This window comes from Rhincodon typus, chromosome 7, assembly GCF_021869965.1.
Source record: "Rhincodon typus isolate 14 chromosome 7, sRhiTyp1.1, whole genome shotgun sequence".
NCBI lineage: Eukaryota > Metazoa > Chordata > Chondrichthyes > Orectolobiformes > Rhincodontidae > Rhincodon > Rhincodon typus.
This window is the reverse complement of record NC_063338.1, coordinates 28,170,626-28,188,751: the sequence shown is the minus strand read 5'-3', so window position 1 is coordinate 28,188,751 and position 18,126 is coordinate 28,170,626. Positions and strand designations below refer to the sequence as shown.

Below are 18,126 nucleotides of genomic sequence, written 5' to 3'. Positions count from 1 at the left end.
ATAAATTAATCTTAAAACTTGATTTTAAACTTGATGCAATTTGAAAATGATATTACAAGAAAATGACACTCCTATGTTAATAGAACCCAAGCCAGTTGCTGAGATTGAAACCAAGACAAATATGCATTTTCTCTCATACAAACCTCCTTAATCATACCCCTCACCCCAACCAATGTCAAAGTTTTTTCCTACTTATTGATCACAAAGATATTTTCTAATCAACTTGTTCAGAGAAGTTATAAAACATCTTTGGAGCATGTGAGGCTTGAATCGTGGTCCAGAAATAGGGATGCTCCCACTGTGCCACAACGGCCCTTTTATTGTTTCTTAAAATTTTGTAAAGGAATGTTGGGGTTCACATTCAGGTATTTTCTAATCAGCCTGTTCAGAGATGTTATCACACACCCTCTGGTGAAGGTTGGATTTGTCCCTACCACTCTGCCACCAAACCATCTTGCATTCACATTTAGGTATTTTCCTAAACAACCTGTTCAGAGATGTTGTTGCACACCTCTGGGGCAGGTTGGACTTGAACCATGGTCCAAAGGTGGGGATGCTACCACTTCACCACAAGAGTCGGGAATCCTTTAACTGTATTTTCTTTTTTTAAAATCAATCTGTCCAGGGATGTATAACTCCCTTCCGGAGCAGATGGGACCCGAACCCGGATCTCCTGGCTCAGAGGTAGTAGAGACTACCACTGCATCACAACAGCCTTACAGCCCTTTTGTTTCTTTTATATCCAGAATTCCTCTTATGGATAACTGAACACCTCTGGAAGCAGTGGGACTTAAACCCAGACCTCTCAGTCCAGGGTAGGGACACTACCATTGTGTTACAAGAGCCCTTGTATTGTGTCCAGACAATTAATAGCTACCAGTTGTTTCTCTTAGTTTTAAATAAAGAATTAACAAATCTTGACAACTGTGATTGACCGGGTATTAACAGATTCCTCTTTAAATTTGAACTTTTGGTAACAATCTTTCCAAAGCTAATCAAAATAAAATGTGCCTTTTTACTTATGTTCACATTATAATAGTCAATACTAACATATCACACTAACTTTTTCTTTAAAATTATTTTTTCAACATGTAGAAATAATTGTTATCCACGTTGTTGAAACACAATATTTCATGTTGTTATTTCAATGTTCCATGATTTTTTCAAAACACAAGATGTCCCACTTCAAGGACATCTTATAATTTCTTATTAGATGTTTGACTGGTCAGTTGAACTAGTTATGATTAGACCTGATGTCAGTTATGACCATTTGCAACTGAGACCTATGTTAAAACATACTACTGTTGTGGAAGTTCTGAGAGCAAATAATATCTCTTGGTAAACCAGTATGACAATTGGTAACTTTCTGTCAACCCCCTTTATTACAGAAATCTTTTTTCTTTCCAATAGTTCTTTCATATGAGTGAGGACCATTCTCAGCCCCTCCACTGTGTCAGCCTTTGTTGAATGAAGATTGTCTTAAAGGGAGAACAGTTATCCATAAAGGCAAATTACTGCTGATGCTGGAAATCTGAAACAGAGAATGCTGCAGAAACTCAGCAGGTCTGGCAGCATCTGTGGACAGAGAGAGAATTAATGTTTAGAATCAGAATGGCTCTTGTGGATGTAAGCAGTCCAAATGTGAGCTTGAAAAAAATCTGGTTTGTTATTGAGCCCAAAGAGACATTGTTAGAAATAGTACAGTCGAAATAGGGTATGGAAGAGAGTGAGCTCTTTAGGTTGCTCTGCAAGATGTACTGACCAGTCACCATGTTCGGTATCAAGCTTCAAAAAGAATTTTTGCACTGTAAAACATGGATTTAGCTCTTCTAAAGTGGGTATTTTGTTAGGGCACCATTCCAAAGCAGCAAATAGACATTGCGGATCAAGGCATATTCTCAAAGATCTGTCCTCTTTATGATGCATGTTATTTAGCTACACCAGTCTGTGTGCCTGCAGTCTTTTAATGATTCCAACTGCTTCATCTAGCTCGATCCTCAATTTGTATTTTAAATTGACACTGCACTGATTTCACCTGCTGTTGCCTTTTTAAAGTTTTCTTCTTGGCAAAGCTGCTGCGTTTTTTATTTGTTTGTAGCAATATTGTTGCAATTAACAAAGGTCTTGAACCTGTTGTAACCGTGTCAAAGATTTTAGATCTTCTTAGTGTTCTTAAGATAGCAGGGGAATATCCTTTGTAGTTTCTCTTTAATTGGTGCAAAATAGACATTTATGCCTTTTCTACTTCTAAAATGGCAGCCACGAGCTTTCCAATTAACAAAAAGATTCCTAATTTTTTCAAGATTTTCAGGCCTCAAAACTGGTCTGTCTGGTTTGTATTAACTTTTGGAATAGCTTTCTTACAGCTCTAATTCTGCAGCTATTACTTCCAGTATTCAGTTTAAACATTTTTTTTCTGGTCCTGTTTTCTTAAAGACATATTCGATAAATGTTATACTGACAGCTCCACATAATTTTAGTTTTGCTATTTCTCTTCAGAATTTTCAATGCACTCTTCACAATATTACTTAAAGCTTTGAAACAGCTGACAGTATCAATTTCTGCACCTTGTCAGGTTAATGATATTGGTCTGATAATCAATCATTCGTGGCTTTTGTTTATTCAAGACAGCAAAACACATTGTAAGTTATAAAACAACATTACGTCAGAGCAACTGTTTGTGTGTATGCAGCCTGCGTACTCCAGCCAGACTGAATCATAAAATCCCTATTGTGTGGAAGCAGGCCATTCAGCCCATCAAGTCCACACAAACCCTCCGAAGAGATCCCACCCAGACCCAACCCTACCCTATCCCTGCAACCCTGCATTTCCCATGGGGCTAATCCACCTAGACGTTATGGACAATTTTGCATGGCCAATCCACCTAATCTGCACATCTTTGGATTGTGACCTGGGTCCCTGGTGCTGTGAGGCAGCAATGCCAATCACTGCGTCATCATACCACCCCCACTTATTGGCTGCATGTAGAATTACAACATTGTATAAGCATAGTATATACAACACTATTAAACATAATTAAAAGTAAGGGTATAATTGTTGTATTACAAAAGAAATGCAGATAGTATAAAAATGTTTTGGTCAAATGATTTTCGAACACATTTGTTGTGAAATAAAGGAATTATAAAACCACCTTCTTACAATTTAATGATTGAGAAGAGCACACTGTAAAAAATACTTAAAACTTACACTAAAAGTGTACCTGGCAATCTCATGTTTTAAAAGAAGTTATCTACTGTAATTGAATTCTATTATTCTCATGCAGTCAACTTGTTAAATGTCTTCAGTGTTATCCTACTGAACTTAGAATTTGATATTACTAGCTACTTCAAACAAAATGTGGCACTAATTAGTACTTTCTAACATGAAGCTGTTACATTTTGTGAACTATAACTTATACTTGCACTTCAGACTTCATGATAAGAAGTAAAATATTAAATGCTATGAATTTAACTCACCCTGATCTTACTTTAGTTAATATAACTCTATAAATGTAACTCAGTGGAGATCGTTTTCTTTGCCCCATAGAAAGAACTGTAGGGTGGATAGTGACAACAACATATCCTCTCTTGTAGTATGCTTCCAATTTGGAATTAAGATCCAGAAGAGAGGAGATCTTAATAACATCTGGGTTTGCTGAACCTATAATATTAAAAACAAAAAAACAGAAAATGAACACTCATCAAAGATGAACAAAGTCTGGTTTTAGTTTGGATCCTAATTTCTATATGCTCCATGATTTTCCATATGGTAAAAATATGCCATTACATTTATTTAAAATATGACAATTATATCACCACAGAGTTACTGCTGCAGTTGTGATGGAACCAGTCATCTGCAGGACCATTGGGGGAATATGCGCAAGAGTTTTCTGAACAAAAAAATTATTGTATATTCTCCTAAGTACACTGACACTTGTTTCAAAGTTTGTATCCAAACCAAAAGGGAAACTACAGGTTTCTGACAAAACTGAAGCTGGTTGAAATCAGATAAAAGACAGGGAGATAACCGAACTCGCATCACTGAGCAGTACAGTACAGGTGGACTTCAGAAAATGAAGGCTGTGGATCCAGGATCTAGTAACAAGAAACTACAAAGCTCCTGCAGTTACTCCTGTTACTTAAAGCTATTGACTGACTAGACTTGGCCCGACATTGCACAAGAGGGCTGGGTTATCGGTAATAGTGGTGAATTCACGTCAAGACTGTCGTGAACAAAGTTGAGGTGGTTCTGTAGAACTGAACCATTTTGGTGAAGTCAGTGCAAGCAGCATAAGGTTTAATTGGGAGCTACTGTTGGATGAAATTTGGTGGCTAAATCTTTGAAGAAATTGATGAGAGGAAGGTGAGAGACTTGAAGGATTTTTTTGGCTAAAATTGGTGTCACAATTCTGAACAGACTGCCTTGTGAATCCTTGAGATCTACTCATACTGCATTTGCTATTTGATGTGTAATTTATAGTTTATATTGACCTGAATTTGTTTGTTAGTTCATATTTATTTTGGTTTTGGTTTTTATTGTTTAGTAAAAGTTAAAAGAGTTTTCTTATTCAGTAAATTCAGTTATTTTGGTTGATCACCAGATGGGATGCATGTGATAAACCATTCAAAACAAATTCGTAAACATAAAAGAAGTGGTTAGTGAGTGCGATGAACAGACAGTGATATTGAGAACATTTTTACAGGTTGACCGATACACTATTCATGAGTATTCATGTCAAACAATTGATACTCTGGAGAAAAATTTCATTGTAGTCAAGGATTGATTTGGCAATGAATACACCCACTTGGTGTCACCTCAGCAAGAAGCTTAAACTGTTTTGCGGGTTGGGTCTCTGAATTTCATTGGTTGGCTGCCCATATCTTTCTAGTGATGATAGGTAACTAATTCAAGTGGATAATGAGATTTCCATTGGGCCTTATTGTTTACAGCAAGGTGTTATTTTACTCTATAGAAACGTTTTCTGCTATAGGGGGTATTCAGATCTAGTGATTCAGTAATAGAAATCCCTATTGAGTGGCAGTGGCAGTTTCTTTGTGGAATGTAAGTGTTATTGCCATTTCTAATTGCCCTTGAGATGGTAGTGGCGAGTTGTTTCCTTGAACTGCTACAGAGTAGTGATGTAGACAGACCCACTGTTAACTTAGGAAAGGACCTCTGGGATTTTGATCCAGCAACAATAAAGGAATGGTGATATAGTTCCAAGGTAGGACTGTGCGTTACTTGAAAGGGATCTTGCAGATGGTGGCATTCCCACCTGTCTGCTGTCTGCCTTCTATAGATTTGCTATAGATGGTGCTGTAGATTTGCAAAGTGCTATTGAGGAGGCCTGACCGAGCAGTTGCAGTGTATCTTGAAGATAGTGCAAACTGCAGCTGGAGAATTTAGAAGATTAAGGAATGGACTGATTGAAGTCTTCAAGATATTAACATGAAAAAACAGGGCAGATAAATGATTTCAACTGGTTGGAGGTTTGAGAATGAGGGCAGAAAGTCTAAAACATAGGGCCAGATCATTCAGGGAAGATGGCAGAAGTATTTCTACACAAAAAGGGTGGTAAAGGTTTGGAACTCTCTTCCACAAGTTGCAGTTGATGCTGGATCAGTTGTTAATTTTAAGTCTGAGATAGATAATTTTTGTGAAACAAAGGTATTGAGGGGTATGGGCCAAAGGCACATACATGAATTAGATCAGCCATGATCTCACTGAATGGTGGAACAGGCTCAAGGGGCTGAATAGCCTACCCCTGTTCCTACAACAATGATAAGGGCAGCACTTGTCATGATGATATAAAATATGGATTATCGATCTTTGAATTCTTTCAGCTGATTTAATATCTGGGATATTTATGGACTGAAATCATTTCAGAAGGGCCCAAAAACACTAGATGGAATCTTATAGGGTACTGAGCAATGTGCGATCTGCCAAGATTTGTGGTAGAATCAGATGAGAAGTCCAGTGAGGCTGATCTCCATATTGGCAGTATCTCACTCCACCTTTTATGCTTCTGATAAGTAGTGTAGTGAGATTCTTGCTATGCAGCAACAAATTGGGGATTATTTCTTGTTAAACACCTTGTTTACAGCCCAACTTGTCTTACTAATATTCAGCTTCATGTCTTAAGAAACATGCCAAACAAGCTAAATGTCAAGAAAACTCAATATGGAAATCAGATTGGGTACCTGGCAAATTCAGCTCATTTCCTGTTCTGAAGGACCTCATGATGCGTAGGACCAAACAGCACCTCAGAGCATGATCCACCTATACCAACTGTACACACTCTTTGTCCACAGACAATGGCACTGGGCATTTGCCAATCGTTCATGACTATCATGGCACATCTCTGCTCCTTGCATGAAGTATAGACCTCCATTGTAGGGCACATCAGCAACTAACACTGAAGACTGCACCAGAGACACATTGTGTGCACAGGCAGGGACCCAGGTGACAGGCTAGACAAGGCTGCATCTCAGAGCTGTTATTTCTCTCTCTCACTTAATACCTACATGGATGTTCACACCATCTTTGCCTTGCCATGCTAAATAATGCAGTCAAACAACTGGGCAGCTTGCTTTGCTAGTCAGCAGTCTTCAGTCAAGGTGGCATTCATCTTGCTGTACACCAGTATGTTACGTCAATCTCACATCTGCACAATGTGTCAGCAGCTTACAAGGTAAACACATTGCATCTGCAGCAAGCAAGCAAACATATCTCAGTCTTTAGAGATTGGTTGTCACTGGTCCACAGAGATACCCAATAGCCAGGGGCTCCAGCACAATAAGTCAAGGGCAGCCTCTGAAACACCTTGAATGGATTGGCCACAGTCAGGCATCCAGTCAGGGTCCATGTCTTTGCAGCTGGGGTAATGGATCACAGTCAGTCCTGTGCTTCCACAGCAGCCAGTTGGGGGAGTAGGGCTAATGCAGTTGGTGAGATGTCAAGCCACCAGTCAGAAATCTCGGCATTTCCCAGCTGAGGCTGTTTTGTTAAGTAATTCAAGGAGCTGGGACATGCCCTACCTGTGAGGCTATGAAGTTCTGTCTTGTGCTGGAACAACAGCATTTGGGGCCAAGCAGAAACAAACGTCAAAGCAGTGCCATTTACAAAGAAGTGCCAAATAATGTACAGTGTATTAAAACTCAGTGTTCTCATTAAGTTTTCTTCTTCCTTCCCCTCCCACTACATCTTAGTGTACTTCCTAGTTCAGTTTGGGGAGGAGACAGCCTGGTCGACAGTGGAGACCCTTAGAACTGAAAGTTTTGTTCCGGCAACTCCCTGGGCACTCGTGCCTGAATGAGCTAGACATGCTGAGGGTCTTCTTTCCAGATACAAATGGTTTCTCTTCGAATTGAACCTCCAAAGGTCAGAGGAGGGTAAGCAGGGTGGAGCTGGAGGAGCCAGCAACTTCTGTAATGTCCAGAGAGAAGACTTCTGAGGAGATTGTGTGTGTGGTTCCTTCTCTGGCCGGATGGAATCTGGCACTGACCCGTCTCTTTGTGAATAAGAGCCACCTGGAGGGCTCACTAGATTCCTCATCCTTCGTTGCTATGTCTTTTGTCCTGAGGAACAAACAGTGGGACAATGGAGTTCAGGTGCATGTATGCCTCTTCAGCAGTCCTTGAGGCTGTTCATGGCAGATGCCCGCCAGTCTATGGAGGTATCCAGATATTTGTGTGCCTCATCACATTGCTGCAGCTTCTGTTCAATAAGGCTCAACGCATTCCACATTTTTGTCTGCCACAAAGTCCTTGATTGCTGACATCACGTGCTCCTCCCACCCTTGGTGTAAGCAGGTGCCTGGTCTCTGGCAGTCCACTGAGTGCCAGCAGCCTGGAGCATTTCTTCCTTGGCCAGCTGTGGAGCTGTCGCAGAGACTTGCTCACTAGATTGTAGCCGTGCACTTATCCATTCCAGCTAAACATTCCTACAAAGGAATCTGTATCTGAGCTGGTGGGGTGCAGGAGGCAGCCTTGCAGATGCTTTTTCTGAGGCCTTGGTACTCTCGTTGTCAAAGATGAAGGAGGTAACTTCTATAGCTGGCTGGAGGTGGTGGATATGCTGGCTATACCTGCAAGACAAAAGAGAGGGTGTTCCGGCCAATGGTGTGCAATGAATGACACTGACAGCAGGGTTGCTGTGCCATTTCCAGTGGAATAAACAATGGTACTTAACTCAGTTGGCAAGACATGTATGTTTCGGCTTCCCGACAGGAGCGGTTCCAGTCTGCTCCTGCAAAGGCTAGGATTCTCTTCTCGTATGGGGTGAGGATCCTAATGTCAGTCACCCGTCTACTGTCCAGGCTTTTTCGACTCTGTTATGGGCTGTTATTTCCTATAATGAGAGAAAGGGAGGAACTAAGTGAGATGAAAGTGGGTTGCACAGCTGGTAGGCACAGGTGGTGGAAAGGTGGTGAGGTGTCCTGAGTGACTAAATAGGCTATGCTGAGGCCATGCAGGATTAGTGGTATGGGAACATTGGGAGGGCAAGAGATGGGCAAATGCATGACAACAGATGTGGGACGATATTGAATACAATAGCGAGAGTGGCAAAGCATGAACCTTGGTGGGAGGTGGGTGTAGTAGGGAAGATAGAGTAAGCACAAGATAACAAAGAGAAGAGTGCAGGACTTACTCTTGCAGAGTGGAGAAGGTCACTGACTTTCTTATGGCATTGTTAGCTGTTGCACCACACTGTAAAGAAGGCACTGACTTGGGTGACGACCGGACCAGGCTTTCAGGATCTGCATGAAGGTTGCATGACCTTCTCTGTCAGTCCACTGGGAAGAGGACTCCTCTCCTTTGCCTCACCCCCTTGATAAGGTCCTCCAGGTTCCTGTCAGAGATTTGCAGCATCATCTTCCACTTCTCTGGCATCTTCTGGAAACACCCTTGACCAAGCAGGGCAACATCAGAATGCCAGTGCTTATCCAAGTGCACAACTGCCTATTAAAGATAGTGTGGAGGCAAGAGATGCTGGACTTTCACTAGATAGCTGGTATTGAGTATTCAGTAGTTCTGGGACTCAGACTGGGACACAAGAAGCAGACTTGAAAAAAGGGGACATCAAAATATATAGCATGAGAAGAGGGTGCTGGTTGATTGGGCTAATGTTGGCATGGAGATATAGCAAGACAGTTAACTGTTACTCTTGGCTTTTCTCAACAGAAATATTCAACAGTGAGGAAAGAGACACGGAGCCTAATGTTGGCTCTACAACATTCTGAATTTTGTAATCCAACAACTCTTCATTGATGTGTCAGGGAGAAACAATATTATATTGAATGTGCTTCTTAAACAGACCTTTCATTTCTTTTCTGCAGGGAGATTTTATAAAGGTTTATAATATGTCATTATGAATGAGGAACTTGAATTCTAAAGTAGATGTAAATGAATTTTTGGTTTTCAGTTGTGTGAAGGTCAGATAGCTTTTTTAGGAGTTGGAAGAAACAGTATTTTCAACAAATCACGAGGTTTAAGCTAAAGAAGTAGACAAGCTACCTGGTGAGATAATGAATGAATTATTTGCTAAATTAAAATTTACAACTCAAAAAAAAAACGGAGAAGCCAGAAGCAGGTTCAGTTTAGAAAAGATCCATACTAACAGATGTGCTGTTACCAGTCTGTGCGTTTCAAGGACGGATGGAGAGAATAACATCTGGTCAATGCACAAAAGCATGCTGAAAGGAAATATTCGACATCTCGTCAACTGAGTAATAGAACACAGAACAGTACAGAACACAGGCCCTTCGGCCCACAATGTTGTGCCGACCTATTATCCTACTCTAAGATCAAACTAACCTTCATACCCTTCATAGATTTTAGTGTGAAGAACAGTAGTGATACTTCATGGGTGCTGAATATCTGTAAAGAATATTGCTGGGGAAAAGGGTTGAACATTTCTATTTATAGTTTACGATAAGGTCATGCTTTATTGTCTGATGTTTATGGCATTATTTTCTTTTTGTGAGTAATAAACTTTGCTGTTCTTTTACATAAAAGTACATTGGCAGATTCTTGTGAATCTGTTCAGTACCTGAACACTACTTGACTAAATTGCATTAAGTAAAGCTTATGGTCTAGCAAGCCAGGTTTCATTCTGAGCTCTGCTTTGATTAGCATTACCATCAGCTAGTATCATAACATTTTCCTAATTACTTGCTGTATCTGTAAACTAACATTATGTGATTCATGCACTAGGACATCCAGATCTCTCTGTATCTCAGAGCTCTGGAGTCTCTTACTATTTAGATAATATGCTTATTTTTCATAAAAAATTTCATATTTTCCACATCCTACTCCACTCATCAGATCTTTGCCGACTCACTTAACCTCTTTATATCCCTTTGTACCTTCCTTATGTTCTTGTCACAACTTAGTTTCCTACCTATCATTGTACCATCAGTAAATTTAATAATAATACCTTCACCTCTTTCATCAAAGTCATTTATATAAATTATAAAAAGATGAAGCTACAGCACTGACGCCGTGGCACGCTTTTTATTACATCCTTGTCTTATATTTTTTCCTATATTTTAAAACTCAGTACCTTGCATGCATTTTTAATAAATTAATTGACTTATCCATACACAATTAAGATTTGTGTATGTGAACCAACAGGACTATCTGTTAAAATTAAACCATCTAGTTATATTGGTTCTCCTCTTTCTTCCTTCCAAATACCTCTTTAGAACTGATTAAGGCTCAGGAAAATTTCAAAGTACCAAAAAAGGAAAGGAACTAGAGAAGATTAGAAAAGACAGTTAAAAGCAAATAAATGGCAAGTGTTAACCACTGTCAACATACTCAAATGAAGCAGTTTTAAACTGAATTTGTCTCAGTGAAACATCACGGTTCAGGAAAAAATGCTTTTAAATTGTACTTAAAGAATAAATTGTTCTTAAAGATTAAATTGTATTTAAAAGCTTCTAGTTTGGTAGATTCATTAGGAAATAAATATTGGTTCCTCCTAATTCACATTCAAACTTGGCCAGTCTCATGTCAAGAAGATTCAAGAAGTATGAGATTATTTACTCAGGATAAAATACCCAATAAACATTGAATAATAAAATGGTTGAGGACAGAAAGAGGCCATTCAGTCTGTTACATTCACACCAGCTTTCTGCAAAAGCAACTCAGCTCATTCCATTCCCCTCCCTTTTCTCCAAAGTGTTACACTTCTTTCTTTTCAGGTAATTATCCAATTAGATCCTGAAAGCCTTGTTTGAGTCTCTCTCCAATACACTCTCAAGCAGTGCATTCTAGACCATCATTGCATCAGGATGTTTATCCTTATTTTGCTGTGGCTTCTTTTATCAATCACCTTAGACTGGTGTCCTCTAGATCTGAATCCTTCCAACAGTTTTGCTCTATCTTCTTCCAGACTTCTCATAATTTTGAGCAATGCTATTAAATCTCCTGGTAACCTTTTCCTGTGTAAAAAGATCAGATCCAGCTTCACCATGCACCTGAAATTAGTCATTCTTGGAATCATCTTGTGAATCCTTTCTAACGCTCTCTAATAACTCCATATCCTTTCTAAAGCAAGGTGCCAGAAACTGGGCAGAGTACCCTATTGAACCAGTGTATTATACAGGTTTATTATAGTTTCCTCGCCTTTGTACTCTCTGCTTCTTTTTATAAAGCCAAGGACTTCATATGTGTTATTGATCGTTCTCTCAATCTGGCATCCCACCTTCAATGATTTGTCACATATAACTCTAGCTCTCTCTGCTCCACCCCGTTTAGAATTATACCCTTTGTGCCTCTCATTTTTTTCCTACCAAACTGAATCATTTCACATTTCTCTGAATTAAACTTAATCTGCAATTTGTCTGCCTATTCCACAAACCTATCTATGTTCTCTTATCATTTATTAACCTCCATACAATACTTCCAGGATATCTCTGCAAATACAGCCTGGTGTGAAAAGATAAAAATACAAAGTGAGATAAAAAGTTGGAGTTGCTTTTGATAACACAGAGATTAACAGATTATTCAAATTTATGAAGAAATAGAGATGATTAATTTGCCACCGACTTGTCAGTGATTAAAAGGTCTAGAATGAGATACACAGGGAGGAACCTTTTGTTCCAAGAGATGGGAAGGCAACTTAATTAGCCAGGGTAGAACCTTACCAAAAGCCCACCATCTGCCTGCCTCCATTGTAATTAAATTGTGCATGGGAAGTTCCAACTTGAACTTCCCACTCCATTGCCATTTTGAGACCCTGTGGTCAATTAACAATCACTTGGGGCAGGGGGGGTGCGAGATGATCAGAGCCTTTTCAAAGGCACTTAAACAGTTTGATTAAGTGCATGGACATCAGGCTGTTGGGTGCTTGTTGACTACCAGACTCTGTCCTTACTTCTGACTCCCTTGGCCTCCTCTCTTTGCAACCTCCAACTCCATAAACCTCCCCCTCCCACAAAGCATTTGTCTTTGCAATCTTGATTGCCATTCCTGCAGCAGACATCTCCACGGCATTGCCAATTGGGAGAGCTGCTGACCTTTGAATGGCCAGCAACCCTTGTCGTGCTGGATTTCAGCTTCAGGGCCTTGATTTCAGATGGGTGCAGGTATTGTCTAAACTGCTTGACTGGGAGAAGATACAGTAGGCTTTCATCAGAAGAATCAGTGGGGATGTCTTGTCACTTCTTGAGCAAGTGAGCGAGATAGCTGATGAAAATACAAGATTCTGTCCATAGACATCAGGTTAAATATGAGATACAGGATTCAGTCCAAGAGAAACTACTTTGCACAGAGAATGTAAGACTGTGGAATGTACTACTGGAATGTGTAACTGAACACTGACTTTGCTTAGAGATTTATGGGGCCTTGAGAATGAACTGGAAATGGAAGGATTGGTAAAATGGTGTGGGAAGGAGCGAGATCTTGCTACCACACTATGCTACCAGCAGTGGGAAAGTCGTAGATGGTCTGCTGAGAATGCAACTAAGCTAAATATGCAGTCAATTAGGGGCTTCTTCTCACATGCGCTGCGATTTTGCAAGTGGCAGACGTAGCCTCTGCTGCCTGGGATACCATGAGGTAATCCCTTTCATGTTCAGTCTTTTAGCTGAGGTATCAGCATTTCCATGACTTTTATTGGGTCTGTCTCTTATTTCGTGTGGGAGGGCTTTGCAGTTACACTTGATGGGATTATCAATTCCTGCTGGGTGTGGGTTCTGAGATTGTTGGACGCAGCCTCACACAAAATGCTCAACACTTCTGAAATACCAGCACCATCTGGAAGTATGCCTTAGATGTAATTAACCTGAGGCCTGCTTTGCTGATAAGATTGGGTCTTGCTGTGCTGCAATTTGCTCTGCCTGTCTCTTCGGCATGGTGTGCAAATTGCCCCATCAGCACTGACAGACATCTCCCTGATAGCGTTCTCCCACCTGGTCTACCATGATCCTTGTAATCTGATCATTCACATTGAAGAAGCAGTCGGGGCTGATCAGTATTAAGTGAATTCAAATCTATCTGGATGTTTTCATCACTTACTGATTCAGATCGGAGACTTTTAAACTGTGTGTTCCTAATTGTCTGAAAGAGAGAGATCTATGAGAATGATTTAGTCAAACAGATTCACCAACTCAAAGGATAGAGACCACATCCTCACCTTTCGACTGTTTATTCCCACAGGATTTCTGCTGCAGCTGTGACTGACTACTGCTGACTCAACTCCCTTGTCAGGGCCTCCTTCAGGCATCAACATCTCTTCCCAGACTTCTCCATATGCTTTTCTGAATGTATGCTCCATTAACAACATTACCAGCTCCCTCTCTGCCATGACCACCTGTACATCCTTGATCCATCCTTGGCCAAAGGGTCATTTGATATTTCCGTATTCCCTCCAAATCTATCTAGATTTCCTTCTCTGTTACCTGAACTCCTGGAGATTGGCAATACCTTGGCATCCCTCATGGAGATAGCCAGGTTCAGCTCCTTCAAGATCTGCTCCATCAAACCTTCTTTAACCCATCCATGGTAATTCAAACACTAAGCAATATTTAAGAGGCTGAGCAATGTCTGTAGTGACCTGGACCTGACCAGCCAAATTCAAGAAAATTTCTTGGTACCTGTGCCGTGGAATTTCACTCCCAAACACCAAAATGTACCACAAGATTAAAACATACGGAACACCTGAAAGGTCCTGCACTCCTTTATTCCGCTGGCTTCTAACCTTTAAGTATATTCAAGTGTTAGTTGCAGAAATAAACCTTTCACAATGAACAACAGTGATCTAAAATTCCAGACACACAAGAGGAAACTATCGGGAACTCAACTCCTAGCCTCAAAGCAATCATGGAGCAGACATGGCTATTGAGCCATGGTTACAGAAATGCCATGCTTTCAGCTGGGGCAATGGTTAGTTATCTCAAACCTTTCTCTTTTGCTTACAGTTCCTGCTCTTCACAACAAGGTTTTAGGGTACATTTGAATTTGAAATGCAGTGAAGGAACAAAGTTGAAAGCTGGCGGACTCATAGCATTTCCCCTGCTAGTTTTATCAAATGTACAAGAGTGGTTAGCTTGTCATCCAGCCGACAAAGAGTATCTGCTGCACCTTGGGATTTCGTCGACTCAGGTTGGTCGAGTGCTGTTCAGAATGCCCCAACTGATAGCTTCAGGTTGGTCTTTTTGGGCTCTTGTTCCTTCTCTCTGTTGCTGCGCTGTTCCTCACGGTTTCTGGCTCCATATCTCTTTAGACTACACTCAGGGCTTCCAGCTCTGCCCACTCATCAGCCCATGTTCAGGGCTTTTGGCACCGCCACCCTACGACACAATTCTCCCTCACTGCCACGAAACCTCAACAGCGAAGGGGTTTAATCCGCATAGTATCCTCATAAGAAAGGTGTGAACAGCCTGCACTGAACCCGAATGTTGGGATGAGAAGCATGACTCCTCCGCTGCATAAACTTTGTTCCGTTAAGTGTACAGCAGTAAAACGTTCATCTCTAAGTCATTTTGGCTCTAAGTACAGTTTCTGGCTTTTCTCATTTTCTGGTCCCAATTTCAACAGCCAGGAATTCAGTGGGATGGAACAATTGTTTATAGTGTCCTTCAGAGGAAAATCAATTCAGGAGTTTTGCTCCTATTTATGGTGGCCCTGTGCTACAAACTGCTTTTATATATGGATGCCCTGTAAAATTAGTTTGATACTAAGGGTTAAAGGAATGCTGTCAGTCACTGCATAAGTTCACTGGTAAAAAATAGTCAATGTGACACCTGGCCTCTATGAAACAACAGATCAGCACAGAAGGAACGTGTTTAGAAAGGGGCAGTAGGGGAGGAGATTGGGAACATATTAAAGTTGTCAAAAATACCCAAAAACTCAACTCTCATTCTAGAATTTAATAATGAAGCACTGGCTAATAAAACAATATATTACTTTAACCAAAATAACAAGAGTCTGATTACATAGGTTGAGGTGGTTTTATTTTTGACTGACTGGAAAGTTTTCAAAGAATTATGAGTTCACTATTTCAACTTCTTATCAGAATTTGAACAAAATGAACACTGGAAGCTCTGTTTCCAGAATACTGCCAGCTGGGGTTGTTTATTTGCTTTGGGGACAGCAAACTGCCAACTTAACCTGAGAGTGCTAACTTTAAAGTTTGCTTGCTGGAAAGAAGTCTGCAGTATTGTGAACAGAAAAATAATGGCATACACAGCACAAACTTTAAATTTATGATGTGTGAAATCTCACTTATAAAATTGCACTACATGGTTGCTGTTGGAACCAGTTCTGAAGTTACTTTGTATAATCGAAACAATTTCAGTCCCAATTGCTTTTCTCACACTTCTGGAAGTGTTACTGGTGAGCAACTATACAGTTGGCTAATTTGAAGACTACTGTCTGTGATGTGTATAAACAACTGGTTAAACAATGAACTGCTTTTTAATCAAAGTGAGTACGAGTAGACCTTTTAACTGTGCTATTAAACAACAAGACGATTTTGTTGAAACAGCAAGGAGGCAAATGAAACTCACCAATATCTAAAGTAAAATCCAGCAAAAGGTATTCATATGAAATATCAATCTTTGTTTCCACTTGTGGTCTCTTCAGAGTAGAAAATATTTTGCCAGGGCTACTATCATCAGGCTCTTCCAGCTTTCGTAGCCCACAACCCATGGCAGAATCTGCAAACAGAGCTATTCATGAGTCTGTGACTGATTTCAACAAAAGGCAGTTATAATTTCTGTTATGCCTTCTGGCCTCCATAAATCCTGAAGTCAGTTAAAAGTCAAACTGGGCCCCTAAACTCACAAAAACAGGAGAGCTGTTACTTTACATATGGTTTTAAAACCATATGCCATTCATTTGCTTTTCTCCTGCATTTGAAACATAAAGCCTGCATGCAGCATGGAATTAGAAGTCAGCAACAACCACTAATGTTGCACATACAGAGTTCCAGTTTATCACAGCCGTTCGTGCCACGTCAGTCTGCACTAAGGCTCTTACTAATATAATAATGGACACAAGCTTTCTGTCCCCCCACAGACTTAAACTGGGTAATTAGCAAGTAAACAAAAGGCAAGAATGAAACTTGGATGAAATTACCTGCGATGTGAAGAAGTGCTCTGGGCGCAGTCAGATGGCTGTCCAAACAGCAGATGGAAACTCTGAAGTAGAAAGTTCCAAAATGGTTGTAGACTAAAATCATTTCCAGAAAGGAAGTAAAATCCCTGAGAGGAAACTGTTTCTGGCATCTGAGAGGAATGGTTAACACACTGGGAGATTTAGATTCTGCTGAAACCATTCATTTGCATGTTTGAAGCACAGTTCCTGATACTTGCAAAATTACATCAAACCAAGAGTTTGTTTCAGGAAACAAATTTAACATGTACGATAAGAATAAACTAATAAAACTCTATCAAAACAGAAAGAAAATTTATAAGTGTTTTATTCTGGTTTCACAAAGATCTCGCTGGTTAAACTTAAGAAGTCAATTTGACAGATTAAAGTAAACAATCATAAAACGTTCTGAGATGATGTTGAGGTGAATTCAATTTTTTAAATAACCGTGAAGATTTACAATACTTATTTCATCTTTGCGCTTTTCATCAATTAGGAAATTATAGTGTGAATAAAATTGCACGTCGATGCAGTTCATGAGTTATTAGTGTTATTCCTTGCAGTCAGTGTTAAGGTTTTGAAAATAGCTCTGGAATTAAAATGATCAGCAGTGTATGCAAATAATTATAATAACATTATGTGTAACACATCAATTTTAAAATATTTGTCATAGATGTGGAATCATTCAGTATCAGTATTTATTATTGCAGGAAGTATCCTGAAGCATCACTGCAGTAAAGCAGTTGGAAAGAATTTTTCCAAAGTCAGCATCACAGTGATGCAGTCTGGGAAGATTGTCCGGTGGTCAGTACTGTAGCAAAGCAGTTTAGGAAGAAATTTCTGTGTGTGGTTATATTAAGTAGGCTAGGGGCTCTATGGACGTTGGAGGACCATTGGTTGAACTGACCTGCTATTGGTGGTTCTTTACGCTGGCTTTGGCCTAACGCCAATTCAGGGAAAAGCCAAATTCGAGCTATGGCCTCAGAAACCACCCGTGACCTAGGCCAGGGAGTCCAGAATACAGTCAGGGTGACTGTGAAGAAGGTGGAGGAAGGACTACCAGTTGACCGGACACACTTCATGAAGAGAGTCCTCTTGGATTGCTGCGGGTTACAAGCAGCAGAAGTTTTCTGTCTGCAGGATTTTCCCAATGGGGGCTACTTCTTTATGACCTTCAGGCGTGTGAAGCCATGTGAGCGTCTCCTGAAAGTTTTCAAGAAGGAGGAGAGAGACCCCTCTCCATCCTGTCTGCAGCACCATTATTCTCCCCGTACAGAGGAGCAGGGTTGTGACAATCCATTTGGACAACCCCCATGTCCCAGTAGCAGATGACCTGACCTTCCTAGGAAGGTACGTACAGCTAGAAGGGGGCAGCACTGATATAGTGGACCTCCTCGGAATCTGAATCAGCAAGCAGCAGGTCAAGTGACCCTGAAGGTGGATGGCAGTGAGAACATCTTCCACTCGCCCTCCAGCTTTGCAATGGGAGGCAGTCGAGGGTATGCAGGGCAGCCTAGAATGTGCC

The 18,126-nt window shown here is 40.5% G+C and overlaps 1 protein-coding gene across 2 annotated transcripts in view; it reads right to left on the bottom strand.

Annotated features, from left to right (window-relative positions):
* The window catches only part of rftn2 (raftlin family member 2), a 53,947-nt gene extending 37,267 nt beyond the window's left edge, over positions 1-16,680 (bottom strand). The window contains exons 1-3 of one of the 2 annotated variants that reach the window (XM_020521000.2): positions 16,587-16,680; positions 16,016-16,165; positions 3,477-3,660 (exon numbers count right to left, since the gene is read on the bottom strand). In XM_020521000.2, coding sequence (XP_020376589.1) covers positions 3,477-3,660; positions 16,016-16,157 — 326 coding nt within the window. In that variant the 5' untranslated portion in view covers positions 16,158-16,165; positions 16,587-16,680. The remainder of the gene's footprint in view (positions 1-3,476; positions 3,661-16,015; positions 16,166-16,586) is intronic. The other variant, XM_048598520.1, reaches the window with a different exon arrangement.
* Between the last annotated feature and the right edge of the window lie 1,446 nt (positions 16,681-18,126).